Here is a 27296-nt window from a genome sequence, read left to right on the forward strand (position 1 = left end):
AAAGTCGTGATTTATATGTTTTTTAAATTTAACATTCCAAAAGAGTTGTGATTTTTGTTTTATTTAGACTTATTGTGTAATAATATTTGTATGTATGATGTAAATTGTATATAAATAAAAATATTACATAGATTTTTTTTCATTCACGTGTGTGTGTATACATTTTAAATTATATTTTTTCCATGATAATTATTGTTGTGTTTTTATTTATAAATTCTAAGTGTGTGTGCCGCCTACAGGTTTCGTAGGTGGCATTGAAGCCCAAATATTCAGGTCATGATGTAGTTCATAGTTTCTGCACTTTTTGGTTGCATCTGAATTGAGCCAAAAAAAAGAGCGATTTTGGTCGACTACGATATTTGTCGTATAGTAAAAATATAGCTAGTAAATACGATTTAGGTATAGACATTCTGTGATATAGGTAGTTCAAATTCGATTAGATTATTGGATGGTGATTCTATGGTGACCATTGAATTGGCTCCTAAGACAGGCAATATTGAATTGGCTCCCAATATAATTTTCAACAAGTGGTTCCCAAAATATAAAAGTTCAAAAAGTACGCGAAATAAATTCAGTTATACATTAAAATAATTTAAAATACAAATATTCCATCAAAAATATTCACTAACCTGCACTGTTTTAATATTAATTAGTAGGCTTAAATCTGTGTGCGAGAATTTTTATATATTCAAATCTGGATACTATACCTTTGTCATATTTATGAATTTGATATCTAGAGTTGTTATTGAATTTGTTGAATTTTCCCTTGAGTATGAATGCAACAATTTGGAAGGGAGTTCACATAAACTTTCGACAGCTTTTCTTTTCAGTCCGTTAGTAATAATTTGGCGTTCAAGTTTGTTTTCTTCATCTGGATCGTGGTTATGGTTAAGATTGGACGATTCCCATACAAGATTTTCTTGGTTACAAATTTTCAAATAAGCTTTGCATCCTCGTTTAGTACATTTGAATCGTTGAAATGCATTTTGGAGAAGCTTATGGTAGCTAAATTTAAACTCATTAACTATTAAAATTAATTCTCCCTTTTCACTTGTCAATCTTTCTACCAAACACATTTTATATTTTATGTATAGGAACGAATTACGGAAAATTGCAACGAACTACGAGTACTGCGATTACTAAAAATATTACAGTCGCGTACTTTTTCAACTTTTATATTTTTAACGTATAGACGTACCTATAGTTGAATTTATTTTCAAACAATTTTGATAACCAATTGATTTATAAAATAAATGTGTAGGGAGCCAACTCAATGCATAAATCTTGGGAGCCAATTAAATACTTAAAAATGACGATTACCTGAGTTAGGGAGCCAATTCAATAGTTCCGGATTCTATACCTAATACAGTAATACCTATGATTATAATTTAATAAGTATGTATAATGGCCAATATAAAATTATTTATAATAGTTTGCATCCTGATCGATTATCAGAAAAGACAGAAATATAAAAAATGGATTAACAACTGTTATTTGTATAATCTTATCTACTTTTATTTTTTATTTTTACAAACTTTGAACCGCAATTTATTTATCAAATATACATTATAACATGGTTATTTGTAATTTTATTAATTTAACATTTGTCGGTATTTAATAATCTGATCATGTTTACTAAATATTAAATAATATTTACTTATAGGTGAGGTGTGAGGTACCTACCTACCTATTTCGTTTCAAACAGTTCTGTCGCAAAAAAAAGATCACGCAACACGGCTTTGTCGCGAGAAAACCACTCACGAAATTCGACCAAACCTAGATAAAGATTTTCGCATGCAATTCAGAAATCAGAACAGAATTTTTTTTATGCATATACGATTTAAAATTTTCGTCAGTTTACAATCGTTTTACACTAATATACTTACTATGTACGGATAACGGATTAAAAGTTTAAAAAATCGTTGATATTTACGATGTTACATATTTTTTAGATTCCTTATTGTTGGTCAAAGAATACCTAATATAAAAACTATAAATTGTATTATTTCAATACAAGCATTAATTGCTTGTTTAAAATAAATTTAATTGATTCTCTTCACGTGTATAACTTAACATTTGTAAATAGTCTGATTATATGAATACAAGTAGGTATACACCGATTAATAGGCAAAGGCGTAGCTAGAATTTTTATAAAAGCAAATTATTCTTTTTTATTAGGGCCTAGGGGATTTGCCAAACGCTGGTATAAACCATAAATGATTTTATATGTACACTGAGTATACTCGTAGTTACGTAATATTATCGGAATGCTCTAAATAGGATGTTACAAAAGTCCAAGAAAGACAAATTATTTGAAATTCCATAGAACATCTGCGGGGGGGGGAAGGGGCATCGTAAAGTCACTGAATTTACGGGGATTGAGGGTATGGCCAGTGACGCCGGTCTTATGATTGTCGTAGGCCATGGCCTGACCACTTTTTATTATGTGCGGCCGTTATATGGTCACCATCTTTATGTAGCCGTTGTGTTAGGCTGGGCCCGCGCCAGTACGTCACACTAATCCGTGCAGTCTGAAATTGTCTCAAATTCTGCGCAACAATACGCCTGGACGCCCCTTAAACGCATTGAAAATATCTATAGATGCGTTTCCACTGGATTTGACTTTACCATTTTTAGATACGTAATATTTTTAAACTTACAATAGCGGATGATAATATTGAGAATATCTAAATCTGGTATTTTAATTTATCTGTGGTAATTTTCAGCGAAAACAAAAACAGCGGCGTGACGACAATAACCATATATATTGGTTGTCTATATGATATTTGAAAATATAAACGATTGCAATTATTAATTTTACGTTTATTTATCAATTGATTACACAATGAAAAGACGACTACATTTTTTTGTCGATTTTCACTAGAATTTTACATTTTGGAACAGTTTTGGTATTACGTGTCAACGTGACGGTCGACGGTGACGATGCGGCCGACATCGAGCCGAATAAGGACATCAGTTTTTTAGACGGCCGGCGGACAGGTGCATAATATTGAGCTGTCGCCGTCGTCGTAATTGTGGCGGCGTCGGCGGTGGTTACTGTGAAACGACTCTGATCGCCCGGCGCCCGGACGAGAGGCCGGATAACGGTCAGTAACTGATGCAGGGCGCTCGAACCATCCCGAAACTTGTTTGACGACGCGACGGTCCTCAGGAGATCAGCGATAACCTAACGTGGCAGCGTAAGCTTTCACCTGCAGTGTCAACCGTCGCAGAAATCGAACGTCATCGGTCAAGCTCATAGGCCTGGTTGAGCTGGGCACCAAGAGCCGCAGCGTCGCTGTTGACGGAGTACTTCATTTGTAATGGTATACATTGCACAATATACACAGGTACGTAACATTACGAACTCAGGGCCGGGTTTTGAACTACTGTTCACCAAGGCTCTTTAAAATATATTTTTTTCTTATATTATTTTTATTTATTTATTTATTTTAACTGATTTAATTTGTTAAAACTCTTAGAGTAATGAAAACATAAATCTTTTTGTGAAAGGGATGACCTGTTTAAATATTTATGAACTCACATTTTGGATATTCAACTTATGTTGTAATATAAATTATAAAATTATAACAATTCTATAGATATTAATACGACAATTAAATGAAAAAGAAATAATTTTTTTAATGTACCTAAAGTAAATTTATTACATTTAGCGGGCTAACTTTTTTTGATGCATGGACATAAGGGCTTTCTGTTCTGTATAGGTAGCGTTATTATTTACTACTATGTATTACCGTATTGTACCTATTATATTAAATTATTGCATAAGCTTTTCTGATTTTAGACAATAAGGAAATATTTAAAATCGTTACTTTCTCTTTTTTCAAATAAAATATTAATTCTGTCATTTTTTGATACAAAAATGTACCAAACAGAAACATTTCAGTCCTTTAAGAAGCTTTAAAGAAGGCTTTAAGAAATGTCGTCGTAAAATACCGTACCGACTATCGAGATATAATACAAATTATCCTAGTAAAGACGCAAAGTTAGATAAGATTATAGATACCTGGAGACATATAGACATTAAATTTCAACGCGTGGGCACAGTGGTTCAAAAATGAATATAATTGTCTAAAATTTGATAAAATATATTTTTGAACTACACATTGTTGCCAAATGTATTGATTTGTTAAATTAATTGGGCGCGCAAACAAGTATTTTAAATTTTTAACGTATTTAAATTGTAGCGCAATCGAGGTTTTTGTAAATAGTTGAAAATACTTCATCATATAATGCGCAAACACAGTTCACCCGGAAAACGGTAGTGCATTTTAGATATTATTTGCTACGAATGAATAACAAAAAAAAAAGACACATACAATTTGCGATTGTTTAAGACAGTAATGTACGCTTGAACTTATTTAATTTCCCTGTAAAAATGGACTCAGAACCCCCAAAATAGACACATACTGTCTAGGATATTTTATATAATTCAACAATTATGTATGGTAACATGACAGTTTCATAAATACTTTAATTAAAACATGGGGATCCCTTAACCAATCTATAACCACAGATATCCCTTCTTGACAATTATTGTCATTCTCAAAAAGCCCATAGAAAATTTTTATGGTTACGTCAGGAACCCTTGATCTAGTAGTATTTTGATAAAAATTTTCTATGTCCAGCCCTGACACTTCTAAATATTTTTTTTTTGTGATTTGAAACCTGTAAATGCACTGACTGTGATTGCAGTGAGTATTTAAAAATGCATCTATACCTACTAAAAAAATATTAAATATAAAAATAAATGTAATTTATTTATTAAATTTTTTATTTATTTTATTGTGTTTTTTTATAATATGAAACTATTGAGTGAAGTTTGTTGATATTTAGTTTCTCTGGAATAAATATAAAAAATACATGTAGCCAGTATAACAGGTTGATTTTAGCCAATATATGTAAAAACATTATCTATATTATATGACGCATTCGTTATAGTAGACGATAATAATATATACTATTACAATATCACAATGCCTACGAAATAAAAAATAAATAATAAACCTATGATATTAACTGCCACAATAAAATAATATACGATATAATAAACCTATAGAATAATATACTTATGATTTATACTATTACAAGCCCTTTAATTAGAACCCGCAACTTTCTAAAATTACTGAATACGTTATTTTCAGTACCAAAAAAGAAAGACACATAATAATAATAATAATAATAATAATAATAAAAATGATTAAAAAGCTCGTATTCAAAATTGTCACACTTTAAAAACCACTTAGGGCTATAAAATAAAACACACTAACAGCACAGATCTAAGGGTACAACGTTAAAATAAATAACTAAATACGAAAAAAAAAGTTCAAAATAATTATTATTCAAAACCTTAAACTGAGGTATACCATTAATAATCATATGAGTATAGTATACTAATTAGTAGGTAATCATTATGCCTGACATGTTTTTCAATTTTTATCTACCCCGATTGCGGGATCTTACGCACTTAGACCATAGACCCTTTTTGAATTGTCGTACCCAAAACTCCAGGATCTCGAGTTTCGCAGTTATCGAGCGAAAACTCAAAACCCGAAATATATCTAACTACTTCATTTTTCAAGTACTATGAAGACAAGAAAAATCATAACTCCCAAATAAAAAGTCAGATAACCTCGACCTTGGTACCCATCGATCCGGAGCAAGGTTCTCTACAACACCCGTCTACAAACGGCTCACCACGCCCAAAATTTAAATGTCTACAATACTCCTACTGTCAGCTAAAGCTATAATATTAGTTAAGCTATTCAGTAAATAATAATTCAGTAAACAGAAATATAAAATTATAAATGGAGTACCTTTGTTTAAATATATTTTATTTGTATGGAATAAATTAATTTTGTATTTAATTCATTTTTTGTATATATTTTTTGGTTTTCGTGTAAACCCATGATTTGTGGCTGCACAATGTTTTGTTACATCACACAGATTCTCTTCAATTTCTTATTTTTCCTTCCAATTATCTCGTTTGTAAAATATAAATCCTAAGTGAATTGGAAGACTTGATTTAGTATTTAATCAACTATCTAAAAGACACATAATAAAAACTAATAATAACTAACCTAACCCCCGATCGTATCATTAGATTGAGGAGCCGTGGTGCAAGCGGCATCTACTAATATCGGGCCATATACCTGTATAAGAAATGAAAATGAATATTTCAAGTAACAATATTATATCATATTATTTCGTAAAAATATATTACGAAATATTCTATACTTACCTATGTATGATTGTGTTAGTCATAACCTCTTGAATTGGAAGTTATATGAATATATGATTGAGGATTTACTCAATTTCCTAAAAGAGACGTGCCTGGTCGCCTCACTAGGGCGAGGGGCCGTGGTTACAAGCGGCGTCCACCAATATCGTATAAGAAAAAAAAGAATAAAAATAATATAAAAATATAATAAAGTACATTAAATATATAATAATAATATAAAAATAAATCATAAATATTATTACAAAAGAGATACTGTGACTTGATTTAGAATTTTATAATTATGTCTTTAATTTATTTTTTGTATATTGAATATTTGAATCTAAAGATGAGTTAGACATTAAGTGCAGTATATAAATAGTAAATAAAAATATTAAATACACCCCGCGATTCTTAAACTACTGGTCGCCGAGAATTGTTTTTTTGTATGGGAAGCTTAGATTAAATAACTAAATAATGTTTTTAATCACCAAGTTGGTTTTGTTTCGTAATTGTAGGATTTGCTTTTGATTTTTTGAAGTTGAGCAAATAAATATGTACCTAAGTATAAGAAATACTTGAGTTTGATTTTTTCTTATTAATTTATAGCAATACAACTTACTATTTTACTGATAAGACATTTTTTTACTAAATAAATGAATCTAGAATGAATGGTTCTTCTATGTAACAACACAAAATAAAGTCGAATAATCCAAAATAGAACAATATTACTTTATTAATATGTGGCTATTATGTTGTTTCTCTTTTGATGTATATTTTATTGTGTTCAAATTGTAATGGTTAAGTAACAGAAAACAAATTATGAACATTGGTATCGTCTATCGTCTGTTTATAAAATGGTCAATTTGTATAGCTAATGCCTTGGATTTAACCTATTTATAAAATGTTCTATTTTCTTACTATCAATGCACACCTATATTTAAGGTGTTGCCTTAGACTCTATGTTACACGCTAATAGACATAATAATTTGGGAAGTTAAATTTTGATTTAACCTGACGCCGATTTAAACGACGTAAAGAACATCTTGTGAAAATTTAAAAATTTGCTAAAGGGGAAAGTCGTTGGCCCGAACGTCGTCATGTGGCAACCACGAGCCGAGATCTGAAAGGATTTTTTTCTCATAATAGGTATAATATTATTATTTTGGGACAGAATGAGAAAACAAACAATAATAACTGTAATAATAATAAATTAAAAATTCATGACACAATATTCAGGTATATAAAAATAGATATATTAAGGAAGCCATAGATAAGTTTATAGATCTTCGGCATCTCCGTCGTCAGCTTCATCTGTGATGGATTGGTCAGTGTCATGCTATGGTAGACTCTGTTTTCACATTCAATTTGCATTCACATTGGTACCAACATTCAAGTGCTGTCATATTATAGGAAGCCGCTGCAATAGTAAGTATAATGGTAGTATAATAATATCATTGTCTGTGTTTCGATATTTTTTTTTTATTAACTGACCCACATTCAGCTTTAAATAACAGTAAATAATAATATTTTTTACAACAATAACAGATACCTATACTAATCATAAAATATTAAGTTAAACGAAATAATAATATAATATTAGGCCGATAGGTAATAATTAAAAAAAATAAAAATAATAATAATTTGATGATCAACATTTGTATTGGCTAAACGTGATGAAACTAAAATCATCATCATAATTAAAGGTGCATCTTTGGTAAAATTGAGCAGACTTACCGGTTATTAGAAACAGTCCCGAAGCCCAATAGAATTGATTTATAGAAATTAATAGTATTATTATTTATTATATTAATTTTTATTCTTAATACGCTGATGCTAAGCCAATCTAACGAACACTTTGGCAATGCAATTGTATATCATTATGTTATTATGAATATATAATGTGTGAATATGGTGAAGTATAATTTATGAGTTTATGACTATGTAGAAAATAGAAACGATTTTGATTCAAAATAACGGTTCTTTTCTTCGTATATTCTATCAATTGTAATTTTTATACTTTAAAATTATTTGAGTAAAATTTTTTAATTTTCCAAAAACGATCTGATTTCTATATTTTTAAGTCTTTAAAAAAAAACAACATTTTTTTTCATAATTTTTTGTAATACAAGGTATCCAAATTAGACAGACAATAATCACTAAAAATATAATCATTAATCACTATGGTATAGCCTTTGTTTAAAAAATATAAATTTTAAAAGTCAATTTATTGTATCCTCTAGTTTATTAATATGAATATTATATGTACTTCTCCTAAAAAAGTAACCCGTAACATAAAATAGATTGAACCAAACTAACAAAAGTTAAAACTATTAATGTTGATGACAAAATACAAAAATTTAATTTTGGTGACAAAATATTGCTGAGTGTACTAAAATTATAAAAAAATGTTCTTACAATGTTTTTGATGTGATCAATATGAATATTCCATCAGTTTAAATTTTCATCTATAAGAACTTTTCATTATTAAGTTTTTTTAAAACATATTCTCCATCATTTGACTTAGCTATTGTATTATTATTCAGAACTATTTTATACTTGGACGTTTATAAATATTCAATTTGTTAGTAATAAAATGCAAAAAAACAGTGTTTTTGTAAATAAATACAAATTCACTCATTATTTTTATAATATTATACATACATCTTTCTCACAAGATATAATGTTCTTACTTATAATATAAAATGCGCGGTCTAAACTCTAAAGTTTACGTCTGAATTAACCATTTAAATTCTCAATTCTCAAATTTATTTGTTTTTTCATACCCAAATGATAAATATTATAAATTAAAAACAATTCAATATAAAGTTAAAAGAAAAAGGTTCTGGAAGTTATACATCAACCATTTAACTCCCGTGTTACTCTGTTGATACTTAACCTCCTATTTCCTAATTATAAGTTTACACAGGTCACGACTTGCAATATTTTATATTTTTCACATAATATAAAAAAATAAGTATATCATTATGTAATAATATTTATACTTCAGCTCTGTTCCATTGGGCATGATTGTTCTAACTATTTAATAACAATCTTATAAATATTAATCAGTAGTCGCACAATTCTATATTTTAACTTTATATTTATTATTTATGTTGAATATCATTTTCAAACCATCTCACTACCAAAGTATTGTTTTTCTGTGTACGTGTCGGCTTTGGGGTAAATTATAATAAATTACAATAATACATGAAAGACAAGTCGGGAATTATAAAATCCAATATATTGTAATTGTATTAATATGAAATAATAATCTTTACTGTATTTATGTAAATGGTAAATCATGAACCTTTTCTCGATTATGAGGTTGATAAGTTATCCTAACTACGTTATAGTGCTCAAGGCTTAATTATTACTTTGATTACCTATTCAATCCTTCATTATAAACGTGTTATTATTCGTACTTCTACTATATAATAATAAATATAAAATAAGTGCTTATAAATAATTGACGCATATTCAAAATAAATAAAACATATTCATAAGTGGACAGTGGTCTTTGGTTTCGAATTACAAATTTTAACCGTAACTCTTTTTTAGATGCCTGTTGTAGGTACTGAACCCAAATTTTTTTTTAAAATTTAATATAACATATAGGTTGTTTGCATGTTTAACTCATATTGCATATTAATTATTTGTATTTTATAATTATAATAATAAACCTGCCTTTTGATATTTTTGTAATTATAAGGGTTGAATTAAACTAAATTTGCTACCACAAGTTTGTGTACTTACTGCAAATAAATCCTGTTCCAATGCTCTGTCGATTTTTCAAGACATTAAAGAAAATTGATCACTTACTCTAACTTGTCCAGAATCGGAGAATATTTATTTCTGGAGTGCTGCAGCTATTGGTATGTTATAGCTCACCCCACTAATGCATCAGATAGATTTTAACATCCACCTGTTTTGAAGAAACTGCTATAGTGACCACCAAGTCAGTAGTCACAGTCTTAAAATCCTTTATCCTGTTCCCGGGTCTGTTCATTGATCCTATTCTATCTGGTGTCTGAGGTTTTTTTATCAGCTTTTTAACATAAGGATTTTTTAGCTTTTCAATCATGGGGTTGTTAGCATCACGATAAACATCCATACCTTGGAGGAACTGGGTAAGGAACTCCTGGGTACCCTATAAGCTTGGAACAATATTATTGTTATCCATTTGTGGGTAGAACATTGTACATATAATTCAATCAAATAACAATTGGTAGTTAAAATAAAACAATAATTTTTATATTAATAAACTTTTTTGAGCTTTTTTTAGTTATTTATTGTTTCTTATACTTATATAACAGTCTATAAATATTTCTGTTTAACTATTTAAGATAGATCGTAAGTACACTTCAGTAAATTTTGAATATAATATCGTAGTAATTAGTCGTCTTGAGATACAATAGATAATAGATTTATTCAATACTTTATCATTAGGTAATATGAATATGGCTTATGCAACAAATCGCTATATTTCGCTAGGTATGTATGATTCCCTTACAATGTAATACCTTACATCAAGCCTTTTTAAAACATATATTATGCTATCCTATAGTCTTAATGCTAACACTTGAGCAATAGTTTCAACTTTCAAGTACACTTCTAATTGAACATTTATGTACTTTATGATTTAATAATAATTATAGTTAAACTCTCTATAAAGTCATGTAAAATAGTATCATATATAAAGAAATTTTAAAAAATTTTAAAAAATCTAATAGGCAGCACTTATAAATTATGTATTTGAATAGTACTGTTTGGATTAATAGGTAGTATTATTATGAATTTTTATGATTTTATGTTTGATCTCTATGACATGAATTCATCATGTTAATTAATTGTTTACATTGCAACAATAAACGTGTAAAGCATATTATACAATTTTTCGATTAAATTCAAATCTATAATTTTTATTTATTACTTAATAAATATTTACCATAATATTAGTTCAAAACGGTGTTATACATTTCAGCTAATACCTATAAGTATAATTAGGTAGGTAAATTATGATTTTTGTCATTTAAATTTTGTAAATTCCATTGATTATTTGATTACAAATGTATTATAATTTGTAGATAATAGGTTTAAATAATCAAGAAAAACAAAAAAAAAAAAATACGGAAAAACGGGACTTATTACACAAGACTGGTTTTCAAGAAATTCGCAATTGTTTTTATAGTGTAAATCAAAAACGAACAACAGTTGGTACCTACTCTAAATTTTAATATAAGCAATTTTGACAAAATATTTTAAACTTGCGAATAATTTTAAATAATTTTATAGTTTTTATACCCAAGGATTAAACATTTAAAACAAGGTTTCTCAGAAGTAGGTACAGTTTTTTTTATAGATATTTTAAGTTTTCATTTGGACAAAATTAAATATTTAAACTTTTAAAGCATATTATTATATTTTATTCACTCACAGTAGACACCCCATTCGTCTAGTATTTAAATAAAACGTCCCGTTTTCCCGACAAAATATACAAATTTGTCCCATATATAAGAGATTGTACCCTCATGTGTTGTCTCCGTCTTACACACATACAGAATAGCAAATTTACGTTAATCCGTTACAGTAATGTGCTGTTAGTTTGGATATTAGAATGAATTGACTTCTTATAAAATTTAAAGGTAAGATTATTATATAGGGTCCCAGATCTCCACTTAAGCTTATGTTGATATCATTATTTTTAAGTAAGTTATGATCATTTTAAAATGTATAGTTTCAAAAAGGTGATAACTCACTTTAAAATAAAAATATCAATAAAAGCCTAAATGCAAATGTTTTCGGCAAAAATAAATTCAGCCTTCTGTAGTAGTTCCAGTATACTTTACTTGTAGTAAGATAAATTACTTTAATAGCAATTAATATAGACATATGCAATATATATGTATTCATATTCAATGATTAATCATTGTATTCCAATTTAACACACACATTGTAGTGACTTACTCCTCTATGGAGTAACGCTCGACACCAACTGTACATTAGAGTGATTACCTACTCTCTCTCCTTTATTCCCTTGATTGTTTTAAAATCATCGAGAGTTTTAAATAATAATCTTCCAAAACTATATGCCAATTAAATCCGACTTGCTATCAGAAACTTCCAGGGACGTTTCAAGGACGATAATAAGAGCATTTTTTCTATTAGGAAAAGTTTTTTCTGACACAAAAATAAAAAACATACACCATTGTAAAATTAACACATTTATCGTTCCGATCAAGATTTTTTTCGAGCATTGATTTTTTTAATAAAAATATTTCTTTATATTTTAAACATTTGAATAAAATAACAATGTTTGTATTTCTTTGATATTGGAAATAATATGCACATTAATGTTATTATACGCAATGCCTAATGACTACTAGGTACCTAGTGTAATTGGGTTGATACTTTAAAAAAAAGAAAGTACATTTGACTCTACATACGTCTTATTATCTAGTATGTATTAAATCTGTTTTTAAAATATAACAACACACTATTTAGATAATAATTAATATATTATACCTATACTATAAATATTATTTTTATCTTTATTATAATTTTGTATGTTTTAATAAGTTGATTAATATTTTCATGATTATTATTTTATAAAATAGAAATGATATCATTGTTACAGAGCTATATAGTTCTTTAAAATTCTGATTTAATGTTAAATGAAGTATAATTGAAAGTAGACCAACTACATAATATAATACCATTTTTATTACTTTTATAGTTAAATAATTGTATACTAAATGATTTGATATTTTGATAGTACAATTTATGAAATAAACATTTTAAAACATTTCTCAAGTTTAGTTTGGTAGGTATTTTTTTAAAAATTTTTCAGGAAGTACTATGACGTAACTATGATAATATTATCTAAAGGGCTACGTCCAGATAAACTTATTAGTAATAAATAATACCAATAAATACATAGCATAATATAGGTATAGGTATATTATGATCTGTACATTTTTAAACATTTGATTATTTCGACATGATTGATAGAAGGAGACCAAAGAAAAAAAGAGATAAATACATAGAATAGATGGACACACAAATAACAGGTGTGAATTAAGAGGTGGGGGTATGGATCCCTATGGAGGTTTAGAACAAGGTTGTGGCCTACCCCAATATATATAATTGGAAGCCAAGGGTGAAGATAAAGGAGATAGAATAAGAAGAATATAGAATTTGAGATTTATAACGAAAGTTCTAATTAATTTTTCTTAAAGATATACTTCGATAACTAGTAGGTACACGTCTTGAAAATAAAATACAATCGTGCATTTATATTATATATCAGATGATCCTATTTGCCTCTAATTAACGTAGAATTATAGAGTTAGCTATCAAACATTCAACGATGTGCCTATATACTGCATTCGAGCATTTTTATCGTTTGTAACTTGTAAGTGTTTCACCTGCAAAAGACGTAAATTAAATCTTGAAATTATGTATGCATAACATTTTACCAATCATGTTTTCAGTGTAAACCTATATACAAATTATATTGTATACTGTACAATTTTTTTTCCACTGGTTCGTTAGGTAACCTTAATTGTCTATTATTTTGAATATGTTAACCTCGTTGATCATATTAATCTAAGTCAATAACACATATTATGATGTATTGGTAAGTGTCATGCTATGGTAGACTCTGTTTACAATTCAACCTGCATTCACATTTTCACCACCATTCAAGTGCTGTCATAAGAAGCCGTTGCAATAGTTAGTATTATACTATTATGGAAGTATATTAATATCATTGTCCGTATTTCGATATTTTATTTTTTTTCAAACTGACGACATTCGGTTTAAAATAACGGTAAATAACAATATTTTTTACAACAATAACAGATACCTATACTAATTATAAAATATAACGTTAAAAGAAATAACAATATAATATTAGGCCTATAGGTGATAAAAAAAAATAAAAACTAATAATAATAATAGTAATGACAATAATAATTTGATGATCAACATTTTTATTAGCTAAATATGATGAACCTAACATTATTAAAGACGCATGTTGGTGAAATTAAACTGACTTATCGGTTGGGAGAAACAACCCTGGAGCCTAATAGTATTGATGTATAGACTGTATAGTAATCAATAATATTATTGTATTAATATTCTTAATACACCGATGCTAATAGCCAATCCAACATAAGCGTACCGTAAATTCGACTATATGTACATCATTTTATTATTATGAATAATAATGTATGAATATGGTGAAATATAATTTATTACTAGAAAGTAGAAATGGTTTTGATTTAAAATAACGATTTGTTTCTTTGTCGATTCCATAAATTGAGATTATTATACTTTTAGATTATTTGAGTAAACATTTTTTAATTATCTGAAAACTTTCTGATTCCCAGATTTCTAGGTCTTTTAAAAAAAACAGTTTTTTCGAAAATTGTACGAATTTTTAAATAATTTTAATCCATGCTTAATAATATCTGCAAACAACAAACATGCTTGTGTTTATCATACTGTTAATTGTTTACCTATATCAGTGAATATAAATTATAATAATTAACTCGACAAGGTGCAGTGCGTACTGTGTATACTGTACAGATTTAAGAATAAGAAGATGTAATGATAATTTAATTATCATTAATCATTATTTATATTTCAAGTATTTTAATTGTATTAATATAGTTTATACTTTATAGTAATACATTATTAGCTATAAACCTTGATTAATTATTGCAAAATCTATGTAAGTATAAAAAGTCTTAACAAAATTAAAAATTAACCTCAAAACGGTGTTATATAGATTAATTATTAGGAGCCCGAGGGAGCCCCGTCAACAGTTCATAAATATGCAACTGGTTATAAATATGTATATTGTACGTATCATAATAAATGTAGATATTGTATATAACTTGATAATCGGGGCGTTCTCTGGGGGTAGATTGGTGTGTCATTTTTGTCTATTGGTTCTTCAATCTTCATCAACACGAAAAAACACTGTATGATTGATTGTTAAAAAGAAAATTCATGTTTTCAATACCATCCTTTTCTGTGTGATTTTCGCAATTTAAAAATGCTCATACCTATCTCATTATAAAATTGAAATACCGTAAAAAAGCCAACGTACAAATATGGATATTGTTCTAAAGTGTATGTTCGATAATAATTTAATTCACTCTACTTATACTAAAGTTTACCACTCAAGGCTGGTTTTGGGCGCAAATTTGTTATGTTTTAATTATAAAATGTATTATTATTAATTATTATATGTATTTATATTGTTTTGATTCAGAATTTTTCAACAATTTGGGCATGTGTAATAATAATGCTAGGTACTTAAGTGCACTTGAGTATGGATACTCAATTTAAAAAAAAAAATCAAATTTAAAAATGATTATTATGTTATATTACATTATTATTTATAAATATATTATTCAATTATAATAACATAGCATTATGAGGTGGGTTTATTATCATTATTAGTATTATCATAATTATTATTTTGAATATAGCCACACACACACGAGTACACGACACGCTTTCGGTGGAGAAGGGTTTCACGTGCGCATGCGTATAGTTGTAGTTGGTGAAACGGATAAATACCGATATCGGATCGTGCAGCACCAGTGTGGCTGTGGCAGTGTGACAACCGAAGTCGAACCTTACTTTGATATAACGCCATTCACTAGGCGCTTAGGCCACGTGCTCGTCGCCCGACAAATAATTACCTGTAACCAAACATTGTAAGTCTTTTTTTCGTATTCAAGTTATGCTATATTTTAGTTTAATAAAATTATAAAAATTATATAATTGTTTGCATGTTAGTAGCATGATTACGTATACGTATGCGTAGTATTCCTATGTACTTTGGAAAAATTGATTTAAATGCATTTACATAACATATTATTCTGAATAATAGTAATTATTATTTTGGTATTTATCATAGGTATTCGAATAGGAACCTGCTTTTTTTAGAAAAATAAATAAAATATATCTCTACTATATTACATAGTTATGTATGTATTTATATTTTAAAAACTACGTAACTGGTCACCATTTAATAAAGGATATGTTTAGTGTCAAATAAATAATAATAAATTTATTATTGTAATAATTTATTTATTTTAATTAAAAAATATTGGTAAAAAAGTACTAAGATGAATATCCGAAAAGTACTTTAATTTAGTTTTTGAAATTAATTATTTTAACAACCATAAAGATACTACTGAAAATATTCAAGTGGGTAGCATTCAAAGTATGGTAGGAAAGTGAATTTCGGTGAAATTCGGGAGGTCAAAATTTAAAATTCCCAATAGTTTCAAAAGCGACCAGAAAAATAAACAATATATTGAGGAAAAACAGGAATTTTTACGCAAAACCAGTTTTCGAAAAAAATCGATTTTGGTTTTTAGTGTAACTCTAAAACAATGACCGCAGATAAATGAAATTTTCATTGAATGTTTGTGTTAACATTTTCCATGTACCATAAAATTTTAATTTTGAACTCTTTTTGAACTATTTACAGGCGTATGAAATTGTCGACTTAATTTGTTTTTTTTTTAACTAATGCCAATTCAACATTTTTCGCTCTGTCTAAAAAACTTGAAAAGGTAATACAATTCTTCGTAAGTTGTTGTTAGCGGAAATTAAAAAAAAAATTGAGTGGAAATCCCCAATAATTTTTTTATGCGCGTTTGAATTTAGAATTTTCACAAAATTCTTAAAAAATTACGAAAATTAACAAATTATTTTAGAAATTCATAAACATTGTTCTTTTTATATCTAAGATTTAAAAATTAAACACAAGATTTCTCATAAGTTTGTCTACCTTAATAAAAAAAAAAATTCCACCGGAAAGTCAAATTACATTATTATGAACGTTTGACGTTGACATTTTTACTACATTAAATATTCACTCGATTTCTCATGTAGCGATTTTCTTATTTTGTTGTAATTAAAAAACGATTTACTGTAGACACTTGAAATTTACACCATATGTTTATTTCATCAATTTCTATACTTAATACAATTTTCAAAATATTTCGACAGGTGTTAAGCTGTTTACGGATATTTTCATTTTTTAAATTTATTTTTCTATAAATGTCAATACAATTATACTGATTGGTCTAAAAAGCATTCAATTTTAATACAAGACTCTTGATATATTGTTGCAATAGCAGTTGAAATAAGTATTAGGTACACATTTTAAATTATTTATTACATATTTAATTAATACTATGGTTGCGCCGCCAATGAAAGTAAGCATGATTTTTTTGTGAAAATAATAACTATAATCTATATGTACCTATAATGTTTTTTAACCTACTTATTATATTACAACCTCTTTATAGTTAGGTTATCCAATAATAAAAGTGTTAGTAAAAAAAACATAGCCAATTATATTACCTATAATGATTAAATTATCAAAACCTAATGTGTTAATGTGTTTTGTGCCTACAAGCTTATTGTTTCATTGATTAAGTATGAATTGAAAAACGCTCATGTAAAAATTATCTTAAAATTTAATTAGGTATGAACTGTATAATATTCAAATATAGGTACATATTATATATTTATACATTATATACATAATATATTATTATTATTTATTACCTATCACTTTCTATCTATCGTTATCAATATTCAATATACATATTAGTTATTATACAAATTATTATAAAACATATTATAAAGAATAGAATATTACTTTTTTTTTCCCGCAATATCAACATGTAAAGTTCTTTCTGGTTTCTATTCTATACATACATATCTACTAATGTATACTACATGCTAATATACTACTATAAATAAATACGGTTTATGAGTAACTCATAGGAACTCATTTTCAACTGTTGAAAATGAGATCAATAATTTATGTTTCATATTTGCCTAATCAAATTCAATACGGTTTAATTTTCATTACTAAAACGGAAAAAGCATATATATTATGAACAACACGTGATATATGCACGATCGCAGGATGTCATTTAAAATACCCAGGTACCTAAATGAACTATCAGCAATTAATCGTCCTAATTGATAGTATATAGGTAACCGCTCTGGCGCACTGATTTGTACGGTAGGTACCTATTGAGTGTGTAGGTATAGAATAGATTTATTGTATTATTAATTATTATAATAGGGTCAATTTATATAATATACAGACGATTCACCAAGTATGCTCCTCCCATTTTTTTCCTTTAATAATGAATTTATTCAAATTCTGGTTTTTGGAATTTTGAAATGAATTCTTAAAGACAACTTCTTCAAATTCTTGATTTTTTTTTTTTACTTACTATAAAGAGTGTCCAGTGGCGATACCAACTTTTGTTTTTCAGACGAGACCCCCCTCCTTTTTTATTGTAAATTATTTGTTTGCAATTTTTTGAAAACTTTGATGTACTTAATTCAAAATTCGAGTTTCTTAGTTATTAAAATGTTTGTACTCAGGATAATAGTCCTTAAAACTACTTTTACAAACATATAAAATAGGCGTAATATTGAAACTAGAATTTATTATACTTGAGCTACTTTTACGAATCTATAATTTACTGTTGAAAAGGGTAGTTCTGGTACTCGCAAACACCTATTATACCTACTTCGTACTTAATTACACTTGTTTGTTGTTTATATTCCTTTGATCACATAAGCATTAAACTATTATATTATTTGTTTTAATAATTCTTATTTGAATTATACAAGATTGAAAATTATTTCAACTAGATATTAAAACAAAATTAATTTTTTTTAAATAACGTATATTCACACAATAGTTTCTAAATTTTAGTTTTACTTCTTATACAGTTTTCAATAAGTCCCTATGATGTAATATTGCTGTTTAAAATGTAATACTTGCTTTTGTATAGGTATATTATAGGTAAATACTGTTTATTCTCACTATCGAAGTGAAAATTAAGTAATTAAATACCCAAAATCTCAATTATTATTAGGTAGGTACCTACTGCTGTGGCATTTATAGAATTGTTGTGTAACGAATACAGGTATATTATGTTTTTCTATTCATAAAAAGTACTATGGAAAAATATCGTAATTTGTTCCGAATTTTTATTTTTTTGTAGATACAAAATTTGGTTGGTGAGTAAACTTATTTATTTAATATTTCAGTAAAAAATGGCGGATTCAAATAACCCGCAGTGCCAGAAGAAGATCGATTCTCACTTCGGAACTAAAGCTATCCACGTGGGGCAAAATCCCGACCAGTGGTCTTTCAAAGACGTCGTTCCTCCGATTTCGTTGACCACCACCTACAAGCAATACGGTCCAAATGATCATGCTGTGAGTTTTTCTTCCGACCTCGAGAAACAATATACTGATCAATATTATTGAAATATTACATTAATCGTTGATTTTTGTATTAAACTATCAAAAATTGTAGACTTTACTCATGAGGAATTATATTTATTTATTTTTCCTCCCTCATCACACAGGGTTTTGAGTACAGCAGGTGCGGCAACCCGACCAGAAATGTGTTGCAGAATTGCATTGCTTCCCTGGACAATGGCAAACACTGTCTAACCTTTGCGTCCGGCCTGGCTGCCACTACAGCCGTGGTCCAACTGTTGCAAGCCGGAGACCACATCCTGTGCGGTGATGACATGTACGGTGGCACAAATCGGTACTTTTCGAAGATCGCGTCTAAATTCAATGTAAAATTCACAATGACCGACATGACAAATGACAAGAACATAGCGAAATTAATTTTGCCCGAGACCAAGGTGAGAGGTCAGGTTTTATAAATCAACTAAGTACAAACATTGGCGCACGGATACTCAGTCCTTCAATTCAAAATTTATAACATAGTATTGAGCGTATAGGAGCTTATATAATTTTTAGAACATTTCATGGGTAACAACATTGTTTTAAATATTTAAAGTCCTCTCAAAAGTTTGAACTATTGTGTATGAATATGAGCATTTAATCTGCTAGAAGCTTGTAGATGTATAAAACGGTGGCATATTTTTGAGAAGGAGGGGATGAAGATTAAGGCAATCGCCCCCACACCAGAGAACTTTTGTTCACTTATCATATATTTGCTATAGCTATGTAGATATATATAACAGTTATATATACATACATTTCTATATATTTGTAAATACAATATGGCAGTTATGCATATAAATAATGTTAAATAATGTTAATTATTTACCATAAAATCCGTCTTAAATATTAGACGGCTATAAATGATAAAAATTCTATTGTAAAAAAATGACTTTTTTCATATAAATCGATAAATTATATTTATATACTTACTATAAGGTTATATACTTATATACGCCTTATTATTATATTAACTCTCAATATTCATCAGAACAATGTACCGTCTAATTTAAATACATTTGATACATACTTACACCTATAGGCTATATACCTAGTATAGTGTATACTACGATATAGGTATCTATATCATTCCAATCTCATAAGCATCTCGAAGTTGACCTTGTGTCGACCTTTTGGAGTTCAAAGGTATACATCTTCTTACAATTTTCACGTACCTACACTGATTTGTACATTTGTACACTATACATATTATGATACATAATAATTATACAGACGCCTGTACATTACACCTCTATAGCGACTCGTGTGTGCATAAAAACCAATGCGAAACTGTTAATGAATCGATAATCGTCGATAATAGAATACGTCATTCGAACACGTTTCCACGCTTTAATTTCGATGTGCTGTATATTAAAATTAGTTATAACAAAATGTTTGTTAGATACCTATCAATATTTGAATACATTCCTTAAGCTGTAGGCATAATATGCTTTTAATCCAATGCAGTCTAGCCTTGAAATTAATTTATTTTCTATATTTCTATATAAATGTGAAAACAATGTATTATTTTCCCTCAATGCAAGAAACACTGCGTCTTGCCAGGGTAAACTAAATTTATGTTTGTAAATACATTTTACATATAAATATTTTAGAATCGTTTGAGTAACCCTTACTTAGGTGTTAGGTATATTCTCTATATACGTATATATTTATATCATACAGTTATGTGGATTGCAGAATTAGAGAAATTTATTTATTGTCTTTTCAAATCTTGTTTTAAAAATATTCATTCCATTAAGGTAATGCGGCCACCGAGGAAGAAAATTAAGTCCATAAATAAATAAAATAGTTCAAACACATAATTTTAAATATAATACGAGTAAACCTAGGTATATAAAAATGTATGAATAAGTATATGTGATTAAATAGACCCGATAGCACGAATTACATTTTATATAATACCTTAAAAAAAATTATTATCAACTGTTTTATCTTTATCAATAATCTACTATATTGTCCATGTATTATTAATCTATTACTAACCTATTACAAATTATGTGTTTATTGTTTATTTAATAACAATACATATATTTATAGATTTTTTTTAACAATAACAGATTCTTAAATAATTGGATTAGTAGAAACACGAACATAAGTTATTACATCGTACATAAATAAATACGAATAAATAAAAATAAATAAAAACCAAACTTGCATTGTATTAATATTATGACTATTGAAATGTCGATGATGATTGTACGAAACGCTATGATATTTATGCTTATTTAAATTAAGTTAAAATGTCTATGAGTTGATAACTATTAATCCATATTTCATCATTTGTTCATAAAATTGTCAGTCAATAACACAACAAAATTATCCATGAATTTTAATTTTAATAAGGTACCTTTTTATGAAAAAATATTACAGAAATATTTAAGTCGATACAATGAAACGAGATAATAAAGTGGATAAGTACTAGATATAAATTTTTAGCTGAATTTTAAAATAATTTATCTGTACCCTATGTCCCTATCATCAGTAGTAATTACCAATGTATAAACATGATCGTGTGGTGCTGAACCCCACAAACATACAAGTTCTTGATAAAACAATAGCATGTAATAGAATGGGTTCTAGCCGTTAAGGGACTACTATGTCCTATGTGAATCTATTTGATATTGATTTGGTGCGTGGTATCTCACGTTAAATGGTGAGAGTATTCACAATAGCTTTTACCTATATACCTATACCTATATACACTGGACCATATAATGTTCATAGTTTATTATACTTGGAGTATTATCGTTGATGCTATGGTACGCGTAATTGATCTATAATTGTATTTACTGCATGTTCAATGGAGTGGTTATTAAGTGGTTTTTAAAATACTAATTGAACTGAGTTATATTATTTGATGAATGAGCTAATTTTGCATTTAGTACACAGTACACAGGTCATAATAATAATAACTGTAATAATAATAATATATTGGCAATGGAGCACGAACATACTATAAAAAAAAAGTATCCATGTACTTGACATTTAATTCGTTTTCAATATTTATTTATAAGTGTTTCTTATTTGACTTGTACTTATATTATTATACAGGTATTTTATTTCTAAACGACTAAAAAATTTGAATCGTGTGTGTACATATAGTTAGTGTGGATGGAGAGCCCAACAAACCCGTGCATGAGAGTTGTCGACTTGGAATCGATTTCAAGGATTGTTCATAGCATACGAAAAGACATCATCGTAGTTGTCGACAACACAATCCAGACAACTTATTTCCAAGTAAATAAGTAAACGTAACATTAAATCACCTATTTCATAATTTGAACGTATAGATATGATTTTGTATGATAACTCGCTTAAAATGTATATTATATAATGTTATACCATGCCGAAGTGCCTTCACTAGTTGGTTCTTCCCTCAAATCACACTCATGAAGCTACATAATAATATAATTTAGGAAAAAACATCCGTTTTGCTGATCATATATGGATTGTATAAAGTCTAGATTAAAAAAAAATATATATAAATATAATATACACATTAACCATCTACGTACGGTTGTATAGAAATATAGAATATTAAGAGGACATTACAAACCAAATTTTACGCTCTACAGATTACTTTTAGCTCCATTAGTTTAAAAACTAGAGTGAATTGGTCTCTTATGAAAATTAAAGGTAAGATTAGTATCATCTCATGAGCTTTTTATCATATTTTAAATTTAAAGCGAGGTATGAATATTGTAACATTTTAAATTGTTTGTACATTTTAAAGTACTCATAACTCGCTTTAAAATTAAAATTAAATTAAAAGATCATGAGATACCTTAGATAATAATCTTCACTTCAATTTTCATAAGAGGTTAATTCACTCTATTTTTTAAGCTAACGGAGCTAACATTTACCGCTGAGCGTAAAATTTGCTATGTTACGCACTTGTAATCGTTGATTTTTCTTGTTAAATGCCCAATCTTATTTACAATGTTCAGTGTATGATAGAATGTTGTATTCAATTATATTTGAAGGAAGGACCATAACTATTGTATTCGATTCAATGAAAATCATTGAAGTCTCGGGTAAAATTGAATTTGATATCATATTTAAGCGTGAAATCTAGATTTTTTTCTTATCGATTCCGTTTTTAAACAAACGTATAATTTTTGTTATATATTATAATTACGTATAAACCCTGTCCATTAAGTGAACTTTCGTATTGAAGTATTGTGGTATACCCACTCAAAAAGGTTGTCTTTGTGACCGGTTCCAACATGGCAGCGTGTCGCGTGGAAGAACCGCAAATACAGTCATGCAGACGTGATCTATTCGGATAAATAGACATTTTTAAATATTTATTTTGATAAGTACTGAAAGTAAAAACGTAATGTAGTTTGGTTAGTTATTGTTTACTTGTAGTTACATACTTCAACTTATTAAGTCATTGTAAGATTCGAAAAAATCATTTTTTTTTATCATATTCCATAAACAATTAATATTTTTTCAATAATGACGACACCCGTCGTATGAGATTTATTCGTTTACATTGTGTTTTGTTATTTGTACATAGAGGCCACTCGAATTGGGTGCAAATGTCGTGCTCTACTCACTGAGTAAATACATGAATGGTCATTCGGACGTCATAATGGGTGCACTTGTCGTAAACGATACCGAATTATTCGATCGTCTTGCCTACATTCAGAACTGTAAGTACCTACACTTATATAAGTTAATTCGTGTAAATATTATGTTTGAGTGTGATTCTACTGTAGTTTATAATGATTTATGTGAATTTACCTACCTAATATCAATACATACATTTTTTTAGTACCCACATTGTTGTAATCTCAAATAAAGAACGTTTTCTTATTTTTTTAATTGATGCTCAAATTTGTAACTTCACATTGACAGCCAGAATTTTTCAGAATATTGTATGAATACGTAATTATAACCTTTCCAGAAACACGTTAGCCGTTATTGAAAACATTTAAAGCCAACATTTAAAAAACCTTATACATCTATTTTTGATCAATTATAATTTGTTAAGTTGGATAAACACAACAGTGGTGTGTACTCCTCCTCCCATAGCTATTTCGTATGAGCACATATTAGCTATAGTTACAGGTACTTCTACTACATTTGAGAAATCAAAAGTATTATCAGATTTCAGTATTTCAGATACGTTCTTAAGCGTTGATATGTCTATACTTAATTATTAAACTTCTATAATACTACCTGTACCACATTGAAATATACTATTTAGTATTTGTTGACGCTTGCGACACATATTTCTTTCACTATACAAATGTATAAAAACGTACAAAATATAATCATTTGTCTTAATAAACGTTGTCATTTTCTGCAGCGTGCGGTATCATGTCGTCGCCTTTCGACTGTTACCTCGTCAACCGTGGCCTGAAAACCCTGCATGTCCGCATGAAAGAGCACATGAAGAACGGATTAGCCGTGGCCAAGTTCTTGGAACAGCATCCGCTCGTCGAACAAGTGCTGCACCCAGGTTTGCCATCGCATCCCCAACACAAGGTGGCTATAAAACAGGCCAGCGGTTTCAGCGGCATGTTGTCGTTTTACATCAAAGGAGGTATTGGGGAAGCCACTAGATTTTTACAGGCCATCAAAGTGTTTTGCTTAGCTGAAAGTCTCGGTGGCTTCGAGAGTCTGGCCGATCATCCGTAAGTTAATAATCTATCATATATATATTATATACCTAAGCCATTTGCGGACTTAGGAAAACTTAATTGGGGGTGGTCGGAGGGACTTATTTATCTCTTCTATCGACTGTTGCGTTCTATGTAAAGAGAGGGTATTTACGGCTTTAAATAAAATCGAACGGAATAAAAACGATACGAAAAATATCATTTTACAAAATTTAAACTTTACTGTATATAGTGAAACATAATATTAATACCTAATATTCAATCCACGACATATTTCTCCATGTTGGTCCGTTTTTTTGGTGTTGGCCGGAGGTCCCATTTTAACGATTAATTATGTCATATGGACAATTTTATAAGTTTAAAAAAAAATTGGCTTTCCGTAGCTATTTTTAATTCGAATAAACATTCCGGAACCCTAAAAATAAACTATCCAAAAAATTTTTGAAAAAGTGTTTTTCCAAAATTGTTTTCGTAAAAACCTTCTCCTGCAAATTACGAACAATTAAAAAACATTTGAGCCAAATCGGCCCAGCCGTTCTTAATTGATGAATCGTTATACATTTTTGGCTCCACTTATATATATAGATTTATAAAGACTGTAAATGTGCAGGTTAGTAATTCTACCAAAATTGAAATTAAATGCATTATATAAAAATTATTTTTCATAATTTATCTAGAAATTAGAAAATGTTAACACTATTTTACCCCGGTTTGTTGCCAATCAACAGATCGATTCAACCTCATTAATACCCACCCCATTTTGAGAGCTTAGACTATACATACCAATTTTTAATCGACATACACACAATTAAAATTTTTTTTTTGAACATACTTTAAAAAAATTTTAATAAATTAACTCAGTACTTATGACAGAGGAATTGTAATTTGCACTCTTCTTCACCCAAAGATAGATTTTGCTCATGATCAAATTTCGCCCATATAGTCTCATACTCTCACGAAGTCATGAATACCATGTTATAAAGACTTGAAGTACATATTTTGTATTTTATTAATACTACCACTACCAATTAGTTATAGGTACTTTTCAAAAATGTTGTTAAGATGAATCAACAAATTTCAACATTTTAATATTTCGCAATTAATCGTAATTTTTAATTTTTTGATTTATCCAAATCTTATTTTATATTGTCGTAACCTTGTTGTAGTAATGTAATTCGAGAAACAATTCTTTCTAATGTACGCTAATAAAACCTTTGAAAAATTATTGAGAATCAATATAACAATAGCCATACCCATTTTATAATATTATTATAACCAAAATACACAACTACTTGTAATCGATTATACCTATTGTAAAAAAGACTTAGATTTTTTTTCAACTATTTAGCTATATGTACATTATTTTTTCAGAGCACTCATGACTCATGCTTCAGTTCCTGAAGAAGAACGAGCAGCATTAAAAATTACAGACAATTTAATCCGTTTGTCCGTGGGATTAGAATCCGAAGAAGATTTAATTGCCGATCTTGATCAAGCACTAAAAGCTTCTGTTAAAAAATAATTGTGTTATAATTAAAATAGTATTTTATTTGTGTAAAATAACGCTGATGTGAATCAGTTAATATATTTATTATTATTTTTATATTATATTATAATATAATAAAATATCTATTAAGAATTTTGTTTTATTAATTAACATTTATCTTTATTCTTTGGCTCCACTTGCTTGAAATGTTTGTTCTAAGTCGTCGACCAAGTCCTGGTAGTATTCCAGACCAACAGATATCGAATGAATTTATCGTGAATGCCCGTGACTGCCCTTCTTCGTCAGTGAGCCATTTTACAACTATATACGGAAGCATTTCAATAAAATCAAAAATATTAATTATTTCCGGACGTCTGCAGTACAATAAAACAATATAATGAATATATTTTTTTATTGGTACTATATTTTGTGGCTTCTTCGTGAATTAGGCCACGATGCGTACATACTGCATGTATATAACAAACGAGAGTGAAATGAAAAATTTCTTTGGACCCAGTATATATTTTTTTTTGACAGTATATATTATATTGTGGCTCCGGGTTAATATTATATAAGAAGAGTCGTTGATGGA

At 28.3% G+C, this 27296-nt stretch overlaps 1 protein-coding gene and 1 pseudogene across 1 annotated transcript; one reads left to right on the plus strand and one right to left on the minus strand.

The window, feature by feature from the left end:
- Positions 1 to 2026: 2026 nt before the first annotated feature.
- Positions 2027 to 3345, minus strand: LOC111029149 (annotated as a pseudogene).
- Positions 3346 to 15826: 12481 nt separating this feature from the next.
- On the plus strand, positions 15827 to 26773 carry LOC111029148 (cystathionine gamma-lyase-like). Its single transcript, XM_022308022.1, has 7 exons — positions 15827 to 15972; positions 19355 to 19525; positions 19678 to 19965; positions 22691 to 22825; positions 24111 to 24246; positions 24906 to 25233; positions 26590 to 26773. Exons 2-7 carry the CDS (start codon positions 19361 to 19363, stop codon positions 26738 to 26740), a joined length of 1203 nt encoding a protein of 400 aa, XP_022163714.1. The 5' UTR covers positions 15827 to 15972; positions 19355 to 19360; the 3' UTR covers positions 26741 to 26773.
- Positions 26774 to 27296: the final 523 nt, after the last annotated feature.

This window comes from Myzus persicae, unplaced genomic scaffold (assembly GCF_001856785.1).
Source record: "Myzus persicae strain clone G006 unplaced genomic scaffold, MPER_G0061.0, whole genome shotgun sequence".
NCBI lineage: Eukaryota > Metazoa > Arthropoda > Insecta > Hemiptera > Aphididae > Myzus > Myzus persicae.